General features: G+C 53.2%; 8 protein-coding genes across 8 annotated transcripts; 5 read left to right on the forward strand and 3 right to left on the reverse strand.

The window, feature by feature from the left end:
- Nucleotides 1–1,279: 1,279 nt before the first annotated feature.
- On the reverse strand, nucleotides 1,280–2,571 carry A1O3_00786 (replication factor C subunit 3/5; the record flags this gene model as incomplete). The annotated part of the gene is made up of 2 exons (XM_007730936.1): nucleotides 1,280–2,363; nucleotides 2,429–2,571. 2 exons carry the CDS (start codon nucleotides 2,569–2,571, stop codon nucleotides 1,280–1,282), a joined length of 1,227 nt encoding a protein of 408 aa, XP_007729126.1.
- Nucleotides 2,572–2,979: 408 nt separating this feature from the next.
- A1O3_00787 (actin like protein 2/3 complex, subunit 3) lies at nucleotides 2,980–3,656 on the forward strand (the record flags this gene model as incomplete). The annotated part of the gene is made up of 3 exons (XM_007730937.1): nucleotides 2,980–2,985; nucleotides 3,042–3,087; nucleotides 3,142–3,656. The coding sequence occupies 3 exons, from the start codon at nucleotides 2,980–2,982 to the stop codon at nucleotides 3,654–3,656; spliced, it is 567 nt and encodes a 188-aa protein (XP_007729127.1).
- Nucleotides 3,657–3,762: 106 nt separating this feature from the next.
- On the reverse strand, nucleotides 3,763–5,597 carry A1O3_00788 (uncharacterized protein; the record flags this gene model as incomplete). Its single annotated transcript, XM_007730938.1, has 2 exons — nucleotides 3,763–5,431; nucleotides 5,509–5,597. 2 exons carry the CDS (start codon nucleotides 5,595–5,597, stop codon nucleotides 3,763–3,765), a joined length of 1,758 nt encoding a protein of 585 aa, XP_007729128.1.
- Nucleotides 5,598–6,285: 688 nt separating this feature from the next.
- Nucleotides 6,286–6,631, forward strand: A1O3_00789 (uncharacterized protein; the record flags this gene model as incomplete). The annotated part of the gene is made up of 2 exons (XM_007730939.1): nucleotides 6,286–6,454; nucleotides 6,513–6,631. The coding sequence occupies 2 exons, from the start codon at nucleotides 6,286–6,288 to the stop codon at nucleotides 6,629–6,631; spliced, it is 288 nt and encodes a 95-aa protein (XP_007729129.1).
- A 1,755-nt stretch (nucleotides 6,632–8,386) lies between these two features.
- A1O3_00790 (uncharacterized protein) lies at nucleotides 8,387–9,476 on the forward strand (the record flags this gene model as incomplete). Its single annotated transcript, XM_007730940.1, has 2 exons — nucleotides 8,387–9,308; nucleotides 9,358–9,476. 2 exons carry the CDS (start codon nucleotides 8,387–8,389, stop codon nucleotides 9,474–9,476), a joined length of 1,041 nt encoding a protein of 346 aa, XP_007729130.1.
- Nucleotides 9,477–10,300: 824 nt separating this feature from the next.
- On the reverse strand, nucleotides 10,301–11,427 carry A1O3_00791 (uncharacterized protein; the record flags this gene model as incomplete). Its single annotated transcript, XM_007730941.1, has 2 exons — nucleotides 10,301–11,027; nucleotides 11,081–11,427. The coding sequence occupies 2 exons, from the start codon at nucleotides 11,425–11,427 to the stop codon at nucleotides 10,301–10,303; spliced, it is 1,074 nt and encodes a 357-aa protein (XP_007729131.1).
- Nucleotides 11,428–13,151: 1,724 nt separating this feature from the next.
- Nucleotides 13,152–16,946, forward strand: A1O3_00792 (uncharacterized protein; the record flags this gene model as incomplete). The annotated part of the gene is made up of 1 exon (XM_007730942.1): nucleotides 13,152–16,946. One exon carries the CDS (start codon nucleotides 13,152–13,154, stop codon nucleotides 16,944–16,946), a length of 3,795 nt encoding a protein of 1,264 aa, XP_007729132.1.
- Nucleotides 16,947–17,221: 275 nt separating this feature from the next.
- Nucleotides 17,222–18,712, forward strand: A1O3_00793 (uncharacterized protein; the record flags this gene model as incomplete). The annotated part of the gene is made up of 1 exon (XM_007730943.1): nucleotides 17,222–18,712. The coding sequence occupies one exon, from the start codon at nucleotides 17,222–17,224 to the stop codon at nucleotides 18,710–18,712; it is 1,491 nt and encodes a 496-aa protein (XP_007729133.1).
- Between the last annotated feature and the right edge of the window lie 576 nt (nucleotides 18,713–19,288).

Consider the following 19,288-nt stretch of genomic DNA (forward strand, 5'->3'; position numbering starts at 1 on the left):
CAATGCAGTGACACTCCATCAAGGCTGCCCAGGATACCAGGCATATTCGACGATAGATAACCGCAAGAGACTGGACATCAGCACGCTCATATTGTAGCCGTCCACAACTGGATTCTTACGCAGTAAATATGGATAGGTGAGGGAGAGTACCACCAACATGCCTGACGAGAGGCATCCCACATAAGAACCGATCTCGGATTTGAACGGGGGCATGGTAATAGCTTGCAGGCGAGTCCTTTGGCCAAGACAGCAGTAATCCGAACAGCCGGTGATGTGACTTTGGCGATATGAGAACTACGAGACCCAGGCAGGGGACGGTATGTTCGAGAGTGCCATGATCAGGTTCGGAATCGATCGATTGGGGGGCTCCAGGCAATGATAGATGGGTGGCAAGGCCGGGTAGAGGATCCGGGACTGTCTGGGCGGGTTGGACGCCGGGGCGTCCTGCTGACCGCCTAACCCAACGCCCACGAATATCACAACCTCCATTTCTCGCTCCTCGTAGCCGCACTCAAGGAGCCCGGGCCCTGTCCATATTTACGCTGTCGCAAGCTGAAAACTGTGGGAAGCAGGGCAATGAGCGCCGGGTGATCACGTCGCCGCGCCATCTGCTTGCTATGCATGCTTGTTCAATCGCAGATGTTACATGGGGTGAGGTTGTATCAAGAAACCTGAAATCGCCCGTAGCATGCCAAGGACGCCCATCTTGGCACAAATCAGGGAGAGCATTTATTCTGGAGACGCAGTCTGCTATCATTCGCAGCACAGTGGCATAGGCTTGCTGATAGGAAACATTGGAAGCAGGAATCGATGCAAGTGATTCTGCAAGCCCATGTGCAGCTATCTCAATGTTGCTACCACGAAACCTCTGCTAATCCGCCATCCGCTCATCGCAACACCGGCACGACCGGGCTGCTTTGACGCTGTGGTTCCATCTGAGGGGCAACCTCAAGGCGGGCAGGTATGTAGCAATCAGCGAAGATCATTTGTGAATTGATCTTTTAATCGGCATATGTAGTGCCCACTGCCATTCTTCTTTGGTCAGCTTTCACCATCGGCATCGGAGAGTAGCTGCTCAGAGCGTCCGACTCTTTCAGCCTTGTCTCGTAGCTACCATCGTGATCTCGAAGCATGGTAACTCGTAGCAACCTTGTGAGCTGTGGACCTTGGCTCCGCCCATCATCAATGGTACCAGTTGTTGCTGTCTGTCAAGTATAGCCAGCTGACAGGTTCGTCGCCCCCGTAGGATTGTAGAACTCTCAACGACTCCACGTCCGTCTCACCCATCGACACTCATCTTTTCGCCAACTCCCTTCTCTCCCATAAGCTCACATCCAGTTCTCACCACCCCGACCATGCCACCCGTCTGCACAGCCTCACTGCCTCCTCCGGCAAGTCTATATTCGATCTCTGCCAGACCTTGCAGCCATGTGACCCTTGTTGCAGCACTGACTTCAAGGGTTTGCAACTCTTCAGCCAACGCGGTCAGTATGTCTGCTAGTGCCAAGCCACGACTGCTCTTCAATGCGTTGATCGTGTTAAGACAGCTGGTAATATCCGGCGTGCTCAGCATCGTGGTCATAATCAGACGAATGTCTTCGGGATGAGGAGCAGCGATACAGCTGTAGATGGTGTCGTTAGTAATCAATTCGTAGTTGATGTCCGCTTCCTTAATGGGTGGCTGCCCTTTCATGGGAAGTGGTCTGGATCCTGCATGACAAGCTTGAAGGACATTCAAAGCTCGCCGCATATCACCCTTGGAGAGCGAAACCAGTGAGTCCACTGCGTCTGGTGCGATATTGACATGCTCTTGCGAAATGACATGGTCAACCAAGCGGCGGATATCTTCCTTCTTTAGAGGCGAAAAACGGAACCTTGTGCATCGTGACAGTAAAGCAGGCGATAGTTTATGTGTGTAGTTGGCAATGATGCAGAACCTCGTGTTTGCCGTGTATTTCTCCATTATTCTCCTAAGCGCCATCTGCGCGGCGGAAGTCATGGCATCTGCCTCATCCAGGATGATCAGCTTGAATGCGCCCAGGCCAAACTTTGCCGTCGAAGACCCCTGCTGCGTCGATGCACTGAAGATCTGTTTCGTAGACGCAAATGTTTTGATCTGTTCCCGCACCACATCAATTCCTCTGTCGTCAGAGGCGTTGAGCTCTAACACCATCTGCCGCATATTCTTTGGCCCGTATATCTGCTTCGCTAGCGCTAGAATCGTCGAAGTCTTTCCTGTCCCGGGTGGTCCATAAAGTAGAAGGTGGGGTAGTTTGTTCTGTTCGACGAATCTGTTGATAGTCGCTATAATATCTTGATGGCCGGAGACGTCACCCAGGGTGCTTGGGCGGTATTTCTCAACCCTGAGATGATGATGAGCACGGATGAGATATCTTCGAGGAGGAGGATCTCTAAGAGTTTGACTTACCATGGTAGATTGTCCTCTGCTTCAACAGGCAGATCAGCGACAATCCGCTTCTGTTTCCCTGCAGTGTTGTCTGAACTGAACTGAATGGCTTTGTCCTTGGAGACGGGAGCATCCAACTCCATCTCATCCTCATAGTCGGACATCCTGGCTGAAAACGCCGAGCAGTCAGGGTGTTGTAGCTCTGTGAGAAGTCGTCCTCTGTATCGTAAATCGTCCAGGCTGATACTACCGTTCTGTGACGCGCTACAGACGCGTTAAGTGATATCTTGCAGTATCCCCGCCGCTTTAAGACAGCTGCAGCTATTTAGTACTAGTACTCGTACGGAGTACTCGCACACTGGCGCTGCATGAATGACGACTCGGACCACATACGCCAAGCCCGTGTGGCTGACCTTGGACTGGCTTCGCGAGCGTCCCTGAAGTGCAACTGAGAAGCAAGGCGTTTCCAAAGATCCTCATCTAGACCACAGCAGAATGAGACGTTGACAATCCTAGCCGTATCACTTTGATCACCTTATCGGACTTTTGGCCGTGGTCGCCGATAGTTCAAGATGCCGGTTAGTTTGATCAACCAACCTCTACCAAAGGCTCAACTCGCTGACACCTTGCGCAGGCATACCACTCCATCTTCCTAGGTGACCAGGGGGTCCAGTTAATAGGTACTGAGCGAGCAGGTCCATGACCACAACATTCTGTATACTGACCCTGCAAAGGCAACTTCCCTCTTCTCCCCTTACGCACAAAAACCCGCGGGCCAGCATATACCCTCCCTCAGCTCCCGCCAGGAACGGACCCGCTGGATGTCGACCCCGACTCGGAATCGTACGACTGCCTCGATGAAGTGCTGCAACTGTTCCGCGCAAACACATTCTTCCGCAACTTTGAAATCAAAGGCCCCGCGGACCGTATGCTGATCTACGGGATCCTGTTTGTGTCGGACTGCCTGACGAAGGTGAAGCCGCACATGGATTCGAAGAGCGCCGAGAAGGTTCTCATCAATGGAGCCCTCGAGCAGTTCAGCATCCCTGGCGAGCCGGGGTTCCCCCTAAACCAAGCGTTCGAGGCGCCGAGAGATAGGACCGAAGCGGAAGCACTGAGGAGTTATCTGTCGCAGGTGCGGCAGGAGCTGGCTATTAGGCTGCATGGGAGGATGTATTCAGGCGGGGTTGGACCCAGTAAATGGTGGCTGAGCTTTTCCAAGAGGAAATTCATGGGGAAGAGCTTATAGATGCGATGAGTTTCAACACGAATGGATTGGCCGGCGAGGAACCGTTCACGAAACAGAGCAATTGCATGACAATCGAATCAGATTCTATTCGGCCTGCCGGGAGCCTTCATGATTCGCCATTCTGTTCGACTATCATCGGTTCCACACCTAAGTCTTCATTCGACGGCGGAAGTGTGGAAGCTGTGTGCGCAGAGACTGCCTCTCCGGTCGCAATCTTCTGTTTCTTGAACGATAACTGTGACGGCTCATCATCAGGGTCCGTTAAAGCCTTTGTCTTCTTAGTCCGGGTCGCTCTGCCTCTAGCCTCGACCTTTCCTTGCGCGGGCAATACTCTGGTCCCTACGAACACATACCCTTCAGCACCGCCTCTGCCTGTCATTAGTGGATGCGTGCGACCTGGCAGGACTTGCCACTGCCTCACTCGGGCTGTCTGGACACTTGCTCCCAGCAGGAGTGTTGGATCAACCGGGAAATCTTCAGAGGGCACTCGTTTCTCCTCTGCTGGGGCGTTGATGAAGGCTGTCCTCCTAGCGGTGGAGTAGAGGTCTGCTAATCTGACCAGTGGTTCGACGCTGGGGGAGTAAACAACCACTTGGCTCCCACCCGCTAGTAGTGGAACAAGGTGTTGTAATATCGAGACGGGATCCGTGTAGCTTGCCACAATTAGTCCATTGAAGTCGCCAGCTCTCGTCTCGTCGACAACTGTCTTGACGCGCTCCCACCGGCGTCTTTTGCGATAGTATGCACTTCTGCGATTTGACTTCGCATTCGCGAGTTCTTCAGGTGCAATGACTTCTGGTTCTTGATATGTGAGGTCGGATTCGGGTTCGAGCAGTTGAAGCCAGGAAAGACTTCTCAAGTTAGTGTATAGAGGATGTGAGGGAGTAGGATTATTCGGGTCGAAATTGAAATACCGCAGTAGGCTGAGGTTGGGCTGTTGATTGGTATGCACCAGGGTGATGGAATTTGATGCCGCACTCATGGCAGACTGTCGATGCTGCTGCCGTTTATCTTTGTGTAGTGGTACCACCTCGGGCTGTTCAGCTTGTTCGTCTGGATCTTCTTCTTCAATCTTGGCAATGCCGTCCTCCAGATGCTGCTGGTGTAGAATACCCATTCTTTCAGCCATAGATGCCACTATTAAACCCCCAGTATCATCCACGACGAGATAGCGAGAGGACTGGCTGGCCTCTGAAAGAGAGATCACAGGGTCGCTGGCGTGGATGTTGGCCCAACACCCGACTAGAGCTACTGCTTCATTGCGCATCTCCATAATTTTAGAAAATTCACGATCTGCCATCATCCAGTCCACTAGAGTCGGAACATCAAGAGGCAAGATGCAAAACCGTTTCAGGTACTTTTTGTGTTTACGTAAGGTGTACTTTGCGAGGGAGAAGGCGGTCTTCTGGTCGAGGGTTGAATGGGACTGCATGATCTTTTCGATAAGACCCTTGCCACTGCCTAAGTCGTCTTGTTTTAGTGCTTCAATTTCAGCCATTGTGAGCTTCTGGTTTGTAGGGTCATCATGGGTATTGACGTTAGACTTCGGAGTAGACTGTGCTCCGGTGTCGTCCAGATCGGTGCGTGGCGTGGGAGCATCCTCGGTCTCTGCTTGTTCAACGAGAGCGACTGCATGCAGTTCTGCAGCCGACACTATCCTGAGCTCCTTGCCATCTTGGGCCTCAGAACGGTCAAGGATCTCGAATGTCAGATTGTACGGGCGGCCGATGATTTGGTTGGTATGAAAAGATCCATATTTCCCAAGGTTGATTTGGCTTGTGACAGAGTCAGCGACTGCTCCCAAGCCGTTGGCCGATCACTGTTGGCTCACAGGTTTGTGAACGGAACCTACCCATTTGGGACGATTTGTTCCACCCTGATGTTTTCAGATGGAAGTCGAATGGCCACATATTGAAAAGGCTGAATGGTCGCGAAAGCCATCATAGTGGCGTGACCACGGGTCTAGAGGTCGTTTTGGGTGTTATTGATCCAACGGCTGGTTTGCATCCATTTTACTGTGACTTCACGAGTGGGATCACCGAGGTTGTTTTCTATTTTTTCATCGTAGAAAGAAAATGTCTATACTCACATTTTGTGAGTGATGTGCTCCACCGGAGCCTCCCTGCGCCGTGTTAGTAACTACTAACCACTTACTAACCACGACTTGTCTTTTTACACGAGCAAGTCTAGCGGGCCGATCATTGATGTCGAAATGAGATCAGGGCCACCTCACAACTTGTTCCTGGCTGTATGGCCCGCCACATGATCATCCTGCCTCGTGACAGACAAAGCCAGTCAAAGCGCTGCTCCCAGCCACAAACCAGGAACAATGCCTGCACGGCTGCCAAACAAGCGTGACGTCACAGCCAGACCGCTGGTCGCGCACGGTTAGACAATGAGGCTTCAGCAAGGACATCGCGACTGTCCAAACAAGACTCAGCGTCTCGAGTGACGCAGATGGTAAAAGCATCCGGCACAAAGGCAATATATTAAATGCGCCATCTGCTCTCTCAACCATATCCGTAGTTGTCTCTCCTTCTGCATCGTCTCAAGTGCAAAGCCACCAACCACCATCACTTGCCCCTTCTAAACCACTTTGTCGAATCTCTGCAAACATCTCCCAACCAACATGTCGGACCTCGTTAAAGGCATCGGCAACCTACTCGCCTCAATCGTGGATATCATCAAAGGTCTCTTCGTTACTGTATTCCATCTCTTCGAAGGTGCGGTGAATACTGTCATTGGCGTCTTCAAGGGTGTCTTCAACCTCGCGGAGGGTGTTGTTGGCTTCATCATAGGTAGGTCACCAGTCTGCACGGAGCCTAGTTCAAAAGAAACCTCACTGACTCATGACAGGCAACATCTTCATTCTCGGGACCTTGTGCGCAGTCTACTTTGGATATGTCCTGTACCAGCAACGCCAGGGAAAGCAACCAGCACCCATCTCCCGGGTGGCAACCAAGAAGACGAGTTAGATTTGCAGCAGGATCGAAATACTGCAAGTCAATCAAGGGAGGAACACAAGGACAGAGCAGGATGGATGGATAATGCATACCTCATAAGTAGCATAGCGGTGGACGAACATCAAGTATGGTCTTTGGTAGTCAAAGTGCCCACCTCGCATTTCACACCACGGCGTGCTTGATTGTGCATATCGCCTTCGCCACCACCAGCCACCATCCACCATTCCTTTAGAAACCAGAGCTTGATTTCCCAGCTCTGCATGGCCCATGTTGTGCTAAAACCGTTACCAAACCCCCTCCCCAGCATATAAGCCCATCATCATCAATGTCTGTGCATAGTTCGACTATCACCAACGCCCATCTAGGTTAACCCAGATGTCGCAATATCGACTCTTCATATCATGGCCAGTATTCTTCACATAGCCAATGGTGCACCTTGCTTACAATGTGGATCAGCAAGAAAAGGTCGTGGTAACTGGTGGTGCTGGCCGTTAACAATGTCCAAAGGACCCATCACAACCTATATACACGATCAGCCAACGTACACACATGAAGATTGGAAAGGACTGACCACATCGCCGGTTTCGTCGTCTCTTCAGGAAATATGCAGTCTCCATTGATGGCCGATGATAGTCCAACCTAACAGACGTTTGTGAGACAGGGAAGTGCCCGCTGTCCCCATTTGATGTCTCTTCTGTAGCCCAGGGGAACACCAAACACCAAGTTGCACCAACGCCTCGTTGTAGTTGTATTCCCAACCCGAATCTTTAATTTCGATGCCACAGCCAAGTACCACACTGCTGGTGTATGCATCGGACATCTGACTCAAGGTCATGGCTGGCCGCTTTCTCCGAACAGCCTCCAAGCTGCTTCGCACTCGGTCATGGTAGGGTTTGAACGCGAGGGCGACATCGGCTTTTTTGGCAAAGGGTACAGCAGTGTCCGGTAGGGTAGGTGTATATTTCGCTCACAGCGTTCCAGGATTAACTCTCCCTGAAATCTAACAGCCGAAGATGGAAGGGAATATAGCTTTAGGTTATTAGTGCCTATTCCTCTGTTAGTGATTACCCAGATTAGAAAACTAGCGTCTCGGTATATAGGAGTAGACCCTCACCTAGTAGCACGCTAGAGAAGATCCTAAATCAAAGGCAGCAGCGAGGTTAGAAGACTCGGATCGGGACAACTATATTGCGAGTCCCAAATATGCCAATGCAGCATGTGACCAGCCAATGGGTAAGGTGTCCTCCGTATTCTTATCGTCTAATCAAATTCGCCGGCTTCCTTATAGGAATTTACAGCTATATACTACTTCGCTTCGCTCAGTAGGATAATTAAAGGGGATGTGAGGAGAGTGAGGATGGAGGGTAAGTGCAATACCAGACATGTCAAGAAAATATACCGGAGAAGAGCCCGATGCAACCGGAGCTGGGAATCCGTCCTGTACAAGATGATGCTGCCTCGGATGTGCCAAGAAGCTGATGCCGAGGTATGCAGTGATCGGGGCCGGCTACTGCGTTGGATGACTGCATCGTTGTTGACCCTTCAAATGTGATTCTGACAGCAGGCATCAGACTAACAGCCTCTGCTCTCCGAAAACATCCATCCTCTTCTCCATCTCTCTTGCACATGCGCCAATCCAGGTGATATACAAGAGTGGCACTTTCCTCTTCTTTCTTCTCCCTCACCCAGAATCCCACTCTCTCTGCCTCCAACACATCACTCCCTCCGACGCATTGAGCTGTGCCTACAATCCCTCTAACGTCCACCATGTCGCAAATCAAGAATATCGCGCCCGCTCCTACCGAGGGCGACTTGGACAAGCAATCCTCCGGTCCTGTCAATACCCTTCCTTCACGCGATGCCACCCCCGCTACCTCCGCAGCGCAGCAGGGCGACAATATCGCTCATGCCTTGGCTGGCGCAGGCGGTGGTTTGCTCGCGATGACGCTCACCTATCCTCTCATCACCCTTTCCACACGCGCTCAAGTTGAATCCAAACGTGCCGACTCCTCCACCCTGGATGCGGTGAAACACATCATCAATCGGGAGGGCATCACTGGTCTCTACGCCGGCCTGGACAGCGCGTTGTTCGGAATCTCTATCACTAATTTCGTCTACTACTACTGGTACGAGTGGACCCGGGCCTTCTTCGAGAGAGCGGCCCTGAAAGCCGGCCGGGCTAGCAAGAAACTCACCACAGTCGAGAGCATCATTGCTGGCGCGATTGCAGGATCTGCCACCGTGCTCCTTACCAATCCCATCTGGGTGGTCAATACAAGAATGACGGCCCGCAAGGGCGATGATGAGGGCGACCAGCTGCCGGGCGGCGAGAAAAAGAAGGTCAAAAAGCCCAGTACCATTGGCACCTTCCTGAAGCTGCTTAAGGAGGAGGGTCCGGCTTCCCTCTTCGCCGGGGTTCTGCCGGCTTTGATCCTGGTCATCAACCCGATCCTCCAATATACCTTCTACGAACAGTTGAAAAACGCCTTGGAGAAAAGGAAGAAAGTAGGCCCCCGTGACGCGTTTTTCCTGGGCGCCATCGGAAAGTTGCTCGCAACGACCATCACATACCCTTATCTTACCGTCAAGTCGAGGGCCCATGTTGCCACAAAGGACGCGCCGGTTGAAGGTATCTGGAAGAGTTTGAACAAAATTGTTAAAGAGGAAGGCTGGGGCGGTCTTTACAAAGGTATGTCTCTTTCTCTAATATTCGAGACCAGTTCTAATTTGTATTCCAGGGATCGCGCCCAAGGTTAGCCAGAGTGTTTTGACCGCGGCATTCCTTTTCGCCTTCAAGGATGTCTTGTATGACCTGACCGTTGCAGCGCGCAGGAGGCAAAGAGCCATCAAGGCTTAGGACAGAGAATCCAAGTCTCGCGACCCAAGTCGCCGGGACCGTACGGGCGACAGCTCGGGAATGCGAGAGTCCAGTGTCAAGTCAGCTCTGTCGACTAGCTCAATAGCCGTTCCCCACAATGGGAGAATGTTGCCTTATTAAGATTCAGCCGGGGGTGTTTGACTGAACTTTGACCACGCCAATATAGCGGGGAAATGGAGGCCATAGCCATTGGGAGAAACTGGGGTGACACATGTTGCAGGTAAACATGGGTGATGCCTGAGGGAAATCATGCCAGACTGGACCAGACAATTCTGGTGTGTACTACTAGGTCGATATGGAATCAACTGCCAAAGTTGTACGGGGTCTGAAAGCGGGAAATGCGTATCTATGTACGGAGTACTCGGTATAAGTTGGGTATAAGTTGACCCTTGTCGCAATTGACAGGCCATACAGTGACAATCCATACCAATTGATGCCAACTTATAACATTTGCTGTCATGCCATCTCGCTGACCTGTACTGGATCCAAACGATACCATCTCCTGCGCAAGGCCAGTGTTGGTTCTTTTCTGATCTTGTTTTCCTACTAGAAAGAAAAGGATACTAGGATCGAAAGGGCAGGAGATACGAACGAAAAAAGCATCATGCCATTGCAAAAGAACAGACAAGTCAGGGGAGCTTGAATGGCCGATCTTTTAGCAACTGCGCCGTATCTGGGTGGATTCTGCTCATGCTCCGTTCTCGCACCGAGGAGGTAGCGAGTCACCCACAGAAACAGAACTCTTGACAACCCAGAAAAAAAGTCGTCCCCCACAAACTCCCACCATCTAAGACTCTATAGAATCAAAACCCATACGACTCGCTTTTGGGAAGCTTCATTCCCATGTCATAGAGCCACTTGTAATTGAGCCCCGGCACGATCTGGGGACTCCTAGTCCCAGGTGTCGGCGAACTCGGTTCAAGACTTTCCCGTCTTGGTCTGTCACGCAAGCTTTGTGATCGACCTAGGCCTGAACCACTACTGGTGCCGAAGGAAGAGCGCGTGCTTGTGCCGAAGTCGACGTCGGAGAACTGTGATGCTTGGTTCACCGCTTTGTGGAAGAGTGGGCTCGCTGTCGGAGATGGCGAAAACGGTGAACCAGAAGCTGTCCGGCGTACGGACTGGGAAGGTGTGGCTGAAAAGCCGAGTGTCTGGCGAGAGGTTGACAATGGTGAGGACGAATAGGTGGCGGAGATGCTACGACGGTCAGACGCATTGCCGTTCTGGATGCTGCCGGGAGTGCCGGAAAAGGAGCCAGAGGAGCGCCGATAACGCGGCGGTGTAATGTAACTTCCAGCCGAACCTGCTGAGTTTGGGGTAGGTGACACGGATGGATCGAGGCCGAGGAGTGACCTTTGTGACGGCGTCAGAGGAATATCAGTGATCTCATCTTTCTTGGAAATGTATGGGATCACAGGCCGGAGTAGCAGGACCATGTTCGCGCAAACGACAAGGCGAAAGAGGAAAAGTGCGGTTGAGGACAGTTGAGAGGCATCACCAACACCACTCGACTTCAGCAGTGGTGTGATACTGTCGAGAACATTAGCCGCAAGATATCCCCGGGGTGGACGTGCAAACCATACCTGCTGTAATATGCATCGCTGAACATGAAGGAAAGAATCAATACTGCGGCATTTGTCAACGCCCCTTTGACATTGGTCTCTGTCAGCGCAGAAGCAGAGCTTCGAGCAAGGATCTCTGTGGTCCTGGGGTGTCTGAATCTTCCTGGTGACGGAGAATATGTGGAGGGCCTTATGGCTTTGGTGGGCGTAGACTTGGAGGGTGTCAATCCGAGATCGTGGGCTTTGTTGGCGAGAAAGTGGGTGGTCGTGGCGATCTCGTGGGTTACGATATTTCGTGCGGATTGAAGGGCAGAGTCATGCCTGGGGCCCTTTGAAGAGGGGACCAAGGACGTTGCTGCTGTCGACATGGCGGAGGTGTAAACAGAACTGGGGTTGGCACCTCAGTGGGTGCTCTTTGATGCGCGCCTTTGTTCTTTGGTGGTGGACTTACCCTGTTAACAAAGAGATATCAGCACCTACCCGTGAAGATGTGCAGTGAATGAGGAGACATTATTTGCCTCGCGTTTCTGTGTTTGTCGTCATGGTCGTGATTGGATACACAGATGTTGTAGTAGTTAATAGTCGTCGCGGATATGTACAGTAACAATCCCTTGCGCAGGCAGGATGCGTGTCCTACGGTACGGTGCAGTGCAGTACTGCATGGGTGACAAGGCTTCGAGTGCAAGTTGTTGACAATTGGGCCTTGGCGGTGCAGCCTCAGCCTCGTCACTGACAGCCTTCTAGTAATACTCGTTCCTCTGCCAGTCACCCTCCGATCTTCTCTTGACCTCTTCCACTCCTGTTCTGCCGGCACATTGAACGAGATGTGTTCGAATCTGTGGGAACGTCTCAATCAAGATGCTATGCAGTATGCTCGATAAGCGAGATGGAAAGAACGGCCGCAAGCGTCGAGAGACGAAGCATGCTGACTCGATTGACCCCTGTTGGAACGTCTTCCCTTGGTGTACGAGAGAACGTCTGGGGAGAAGATTGACTAGCGGATAGACTGGCAATTTCTCACTCACGGTGCATGTGTGACTGACTATACATAGCGCCATTTCGTACAGCTGATGGATGCGAACGAGCTACTGCGCAGATTGTCAAAACACACGGAATGTGCAAGGAACACTAAGAGAAGCTTCCCATGTACGGAGCACGTCCGTCAGAGACCAACGTTAAAACAGAAGAACAGCAGCACAACAGAGTTGGTGCTACTGGGAAGCATTGTGGCCCGGAGCGGGATGGCGCTGCTACCGCTGTGACCTAGCGAACTGGTGAGCTAGGGTGCCCTGCATCCATCATGCCTTAACACCGAGGAGTATCCGTACCTCAAGGCCATTTCCTAGACAGCCCTACCAAACAGCTCATGAGTGCTCCGTACAAGACGCATCTCGTTCTTCGAAAACGCCTGGGATGAACGGACTGCAAGCAGAACAACAGCGGCATAAGCGAATGGCAGCGTTATATGGCCCCGGGCGTCTGTTGTTAGGCTACGGTCTTTTTCCATCTCTCATTCATTCCCAGGCTTTGAGCATTAGGTATCATCGCCGATACGTTTGATATCAGTGTGTTCTAACGCAAGACTATAGCGCAGATGCCTAGTAGCCAAAGAAACGCTATAGCCCGACATGCTAGCACCGCAGCCAAACAACGAACGCAGTTTCGCGGCCCCCACGTGTTAGTCTTCTTTACTGCGAGGCAGGGCGTTGTGCCAGCCACACACACTTGCAAAGAAACATGATTGCTAGTGTTTTGTCGGGATACTTACTCACACTCCGCCCCTCCTCATCCCCTGCTTTTGCAGTTCGGCCGGGGGTAAAGACTCGTGCTGCTGCGACACGAGAAGAGCCAACTCAAGGCAACCCGTTTCTTCTTGCGCCCGATGTGCTGTTCCCAATCAGCGATTCTACGTCTGTTGCTATACATTAGCGAACTGGATTCAGCCTTACTCGAGTAGCATCTGCCGGTGTTGCATGATGTCTCCGTCTAGAGTTATATCTCGGCGGGAAATCTCATGTGAAGGTCTCGATGCCGCAGTCGAAGACATCTCTGACGACCTACTTGAAACTGCTACGTACTTGAGGTGAATGCAATGGAAGATGCAGCTACTGCACCAGCAGACAAAGACTTGCCATTTACTCCACTAGACCAGAGGCTGCAAGCTGGAGGAGCCCCGTCTGGTGCTCGGTTCGAGAGACACGTCAAACCTTCGTCGTGGAGAGCACACTCTCTTCGTCGACCGTACTTGCTCTCCCTTCTCATACTCTCATTGGCTCTATTGGGGGGCATTGAGGTGCTGCGACAGCTCAGCCATCGGCGTCATGGCTTCCAACGCCTTGGTGGTCTGAACCCAACCAGGCTGACAACAGGCCAGAACATACTGTATTCCTACATACCCACTGTCACCGCTGTCCTCTACTCCATACTATGGTCGTACATCGACTCGGACACCAAGCGGCTCGAGCCTTATATCCAGATGCGCTCAAGTCGATCCCCGGCGAGCAATCTCCTATTGGACTATGTTTTTGAATCAGCTTTTGCAACACCAGTCCGAGCTTTGCGCCGTCGCCATTGGACTCTGGCGGCCGTGTCAACCACGTTCCTTCTTATTTCCCTCATTCTCCCTGCTTCTCAAGGAGCTCTCTTCGGAATCGATCATGTCTCATACTGGACCGACAATGCTACATTCGACCTCAGTCACAAATACCTGGTGTCCGGAACACTAGCAGGTGGAGAATTCGTTGACCAAGCCAAAGCAATCAGTGTATCCGATGGCTCGGAGCTGCCGTCTTGGACAACAGCGGAGTACGCAGCAACTGCGTTCTCGCCGAAGACTGGAAGCATTGGCGGAAATGAGACTTGGACAACCCGATCTGTTGTATATTATGCACAGCCGAGCTGCCGTAGGTTTGAGCTGGAGAACGAAATGCTTTTCGATGGGGGAGCGTCGGGCCTTATCTTAGGTGCAGAGCTTGTGTTTGTGAACGATCTGCTGCTGGTAGCAAACTTGTCCATCGCAGATGCCCCATCGTGCTACCTTACGGTTGGTATCATGATCCGAATGTTCGAACCGCTGAGCCAAGACGATTACCTTTTCCCAATCTTCACCCACGAACTCCATGCAGCAGTGGCTACTTCCGGAATTACTGCTGTCTCAGTCCAACGACCACAGCCAGGGGATCCTCAATACAACATCATTGCGAATCTCTCAACCCCCGTCGTTTGGAGAGAACCTGCAGACTCATGCCCCGATCTAGATCGCTTAGCAGGCATAGTTGCGCTGGACTTCAGCAAATTCAATGTTTCATGGGCCCTTCCATGGACCAACAACACCTCAAATATTGGCTCAAGCGTCGCATTGTATGATTTCACAGGACAGAGCGGCTGGGCTACTGCAGACGTCACCGTGGATGCCAACGCTCAAGCTGTGGTCAGTATCGATCAGCTTGAAAGCCAGACCCTATTTTCCAATGACGAATTCAACATGTCGGTCTTTGAATCCTATCTGGAACATGGTCGAATCCAGCCCAGAGACATCCTGAAGGCCAACGCTTCGAATCCAGGCTTGTGGGCAATTGGATACAACCCAAGTCTCGGCGACGTCGTGGTCAGTAATCTGACCTCGCAAGTCATCCAACAATCGTCTTACCCCTCACTCCTCTCCGGTGACAGCGTCGGTGATGCATTCGAGGCAGGGTACCGGTTGATTTTCGCCCTCATGTTCAATGAATTCCTACAGCTCCCGGCGGCCCCTGAAACCGTGGCTGGCTCAGTGCATATCGACACATTTGCCGTGGTTGTTGTCCCAGCCTTTGCCATCATGTCGGAGGCCTTACTTGCGCTTGCAGCAGTGATGCTGATAGCATTAGCCATCGGCTACCACCGAAGAACCAGCATCTTGCGCAGCGATCCCGACTCAATCGCCGCACAATGCAGCATCATTGTCGACGAATTCAACGACGTTGGGATCATGCGTTCCACATCACGAAATCTTGAGCTGCTGTCGACGAGGCGGTTGGAGGAAGAACTCAGACACTCACATCTCGAGTACAACGAAGGATCAGGTTATCTTAGGCTGGTGACTCCCGAGCAAGAGCTGGCTCCCATGGCGGGCCCCTCGACCCCGAGCACGACTGAAACAGTGACTCGTGGTGACCCTCTGCCCTTCTTCATGAGCAAGCGAGGCGTGATTTTGGCCGTGACAGCTCTTGTCGCCATCCTGGCCGCCCTAATCTTTTTGGCAGCCTGGTCACATCTTCACCACGGATTCGACTATCTGACGAACTCTCTGTCCTTTCGCTCCCAGCTGTTCTGGTCCTTCATGCCAACCTTGATTGCAACTTTCATTGAAGCGAGCTGGGGGTCCCTACACCGGGATTTGAGTGTCCTGGAGACTTGGGCTGCCATCCGGAAGCGCCAGACACGCGCTCAAGAGAGCTTGTCTCTGCGATACTCGTCGAGACCGCCATCGCTGGTGTTTTGGATGGCCTCCAAGCGCCGACACTTCCTGTTGGCATTCGTCTCATTCCTCTGCCTAACGACCGGCATCCTCAACATTGCCATGGCTGGCTTGTTCCTGCCCGATATCGAAGACTTTACCTCATCGGTCGACACCGTATCGCAATACACTTCCACAGCGCTGCCTGGGTACTGGGTTGATCAGAACGACGTGAACCAGGCGTTCAGTGTCTTGCGGGCTCAGCTTAGCGACGGCGGGAACTTGCCGAGTTGGACCTCCCACAACCTCTCATTTGTTCCGGTCGTGTCGAATGCGTCGGCCCCTGTGTCTTTCGTAGCGAACTTGACCAGTAAGGTTTTCGGATCAACGACGTCTGCCATCGGAAGTTCTCTTGACTGTGTGGATCTCCCCAACCAAGCCACCTTGAATGGTTCTGGACCCGGTATCTTTACGGACAGTACCGGCGGGCAGAGCGTGCGCTTCAGACCCGAGACTGCTGGTGTAGGTGTCAACCAGACGTGTACGGCGACGTACGACTTCAACAGCTCGCTACAGTCCATCTTCTTCCAGGCGATGGAGCTTCTGGATCTCACCAACGGTTCCACGTCGAATCTCGATCTTGACGGCTGTGGTGGGATACTCCTACTTGTTTCGGGTGAAGCGTCGACGCAGACCATCTCGATGTATGTCTGCTCGTCTTCTATTTCCACTTCGGACTGGCGAGTCCAGTACGATGCGGACCAAACAATCATCTCCCAGCAAGCGATTGATACAGCGTCGTCACACGGCACCGCGGTCTTTCGTGACGCACCTGACCTGCTCTCGTTTTACCGGTCCAAATTCATGCTGGCCGCATCGTTTTCGCTGCTTGGCCCTGGCCCAACGACCGAGTATGACTGGCCAGGGCTGCTGATGACCCGAGTGCGCAACAGCTCGACCATCCGGTCCATTCCCCAGCTTGCAGCAGATGTCTGGACACGCGTCTTCGCTATATGGTTTTCGCTCTTCCGTGATAACCTCCTGGTCCTCCGGAACGAGGGCGACGCCAGTTTTTCCGCTCCGACAGGCACAGTGACATTGCGCCAGTCGCGGATTATGCCGTCGATCCCGGCCTTCGTGGTGTCGATCCTGCTCATCTTTCTCTATCTCGTCGGCTTCATCGTTGTCATCTGGCGGAGGCGGCATCGTTATGCGGGACCCAGGATGCCGAACACCATCGGAAGCATCATCCCCTGGGTCATCCACAGCACCATGTTGGACGATTTCGCCGGGGTACACTATGTCAGTAGTCGGGATCGCGACGCTGCACTGCAACGCATGGGCCGTCGCTATGGGTTTGGGAGGTTCCGAGGCCGTCATGGGAGAGTCACCTTGGGGATTGAGTATGAGGAGTTGTTGATGGCCAGCGGAGCGTATGGGGACTTTTAATGTCTGGTACTGGAATTGGAACTATTACAGTAATAGCAAGATCAAGATTCTGGGCTAGAATGGCAAAGGCTTAGACTCCCTACGCCGGCTTATCGGGCCGAGTCTCTGTCTCCAGTACAATCCTGGTCCAAAGCTCGGGGCTAACCGGTCCGGGACCTCGATGGACTTCTTGCAACAGGAAAAGGATAACTATATTATGGCCCATTCCCTCGACTTTGCCCAAATTCTAGATACTTGCATAATTATTGCCCCAGCCTTCCCTCCCCGTGGCGCTGATGTACTCGACCGCTACAGCAAGCCGAGTGCTATGCGCCTCAGGCAAACTTTCCAGACACCGACTACCCCAACCCGCGCGCATCGCATCGCTGCCAACCCAGACCCAGACCCAGACCCAGACGAGGCTATTTACCATCACTTGCCGTGCGGCGTATGCTGCTGTGCCGCTGCCGCCGGCGAGATCGGGATCAGGGACCGACTTCGACGCACTGGTGGTTGGCGCCGGCGCCGGCGGAGTGACAGCGGCCGCGCTGCTCTCCAAAAGGGGCTATCGCACGCTCCTGGTCGAGGCGAAAGAGCGCATCGGCGGCCGGGCGTCGACGCGGCCCATCGATGGCTTCCTTGTGAACACAGGCGCCTTGGTCATTGAGTTGGACGGTGCCGTGGCCAAGACGTACGAGGAGGTCGGGCTGCCGCTGAGCCTCCATGAACCCCGGCGCGCCGCCACCGTCTTGCGTGTCGGCCGCCGTGACTTCAATGTCGTCGAGAACTTGGCCGGTGTTGCTCGGAACATCCTACCCTCTGTCTTTGCCTCCGCGTCCCGAATGCTCCCCTACTTCCGTCCGGAGAAGGGTGAATCCACTCGGTCATGGCTCAACAAATTCACACGCAGTCGGGCAATTCACCACCTCATCGACAATGTTCTGGGCGCCATGTTTGCTGCCCGAAGCGACGAGATCCCTGCCGAAGCCTTTCTGCACTATTTCGTCAAGGACACCTCCTACAAGAGAATCGGCCTCCCCCCGGGGGGCACGATCGAAGTGTGGAAACCTCTGGCGAATTATGTCGAGACCACCGGGGGCCAAGTCTGGCTGAATTCTACGGTATCCAAGCTCACGTTTGGCCCGGACGGCCTCGTGACGGGTGCCATTGTCCGGAAATCCGAAGGGTCGGAGGTCCAGGTCACGTCCAAAGTGACAGTGAGCAATATCGGGCCCCTGGGAACGGTCCGCCTCGCCGGTGCTGACAATCTTCCTGGTGGCTATGCCGAGGAGATCAAGCGGTGGTCTGATCCGGCCGCCATCATCACCGTCCACTTTGCATCTCAACAGCCTCTGGCTACTTTCCCTTGCCTGGCCATTTTCAGCAAGTCCCGCCGCATGGTGTACGCTGGAAACTTCAGCGCCCCCGAGCTTCACCGTGCTCCCAAAGGATGGTACCTTTATTGCGGTGCCTCTGTCCCCGTCCCCGCGAGAGGTCAATTCGATGTGGAAGAAGAAAAAGCCCTGCTGCTTCAGGATCTGCGTGATCACTTTCCCGGCTTTGAGAAGGCCAAGATCCTGGCCATCGACGTGACGGCTCACGACTGGCCGGCGCAGCGTGCGGTCACCTGCTCAGACCAGCCCCAGACCACCGCTGTCGCCAATCTTTTCAATGTCGGCGACGGCGCGAAACCTTGGGCTTCCGGAGGCACTGCTGCTTGCGCGTGGACCGGCCAAATCGTGGCTGAGATGGTTACCAAGCAGTTCCCTTTGACGACGAAGGACTAAGGACCTTGACTGGTGTATGCTAAACAAATCTGGTCTTACAACGCTCACAAGACCTTTTCCTTTTTTTTCCCTAGTGCGCCGTTATCTAAGCGGTGGGCCAGCTGAATCAAAGATCTCTCCGTAGATCTATTTGCCAAAGGCAACGCCTAAGCAGTCACGTTGGCTAAATTCTAGGCATTCGGAATGTACGGAGTACGTACGGAGTACTGGGGGCATCCATAATTAGGCCCTAAGGCCTTGGGCAGAGGATCCTGAGCCTAAGCCCCTGAGCCCACCCCCGAGCTCACCCCCTGACCCCGGACTGTCCAGGCCGGGCTAAGGACTCATAAGGCTTAGGAGGCTAATAGTGGGTGCCATGAGGTCCACCCCCGGAAACCCCGGACTGTTCAAAGACCAAACAAACACATTCTCGGCCCGCTTCGGAGTCTTCCCGTGAGCCTATACCAGATTAATTCGGGGGCAGCACCGTTGCTACGTGACCATCCTGCACAGATCCTCGCTATATAACCCAAAGGGCAAGAGCAGGGGCAGCTGGAGAAGTCTGCTTCTCCTGTGAATCAGGGTCGATGCCCCGCG

The sequence above is a fragment of the Capronia epimyces genome (genome assembly GCF_000585565.1).
Source record: "Capronia epimyces CBS 606.96 chromosome Unknown aczIQ-supercont1.1, whole genome shotgun sequence".
Taxonomy (NCBI): domain Eukaryota; kingdom Fungi; phylum Ascomycota; class Eurotiomycetes; order Chaetothyriales; family Herpotrichiellaceae; genus Capronia; species Capronia epimyces.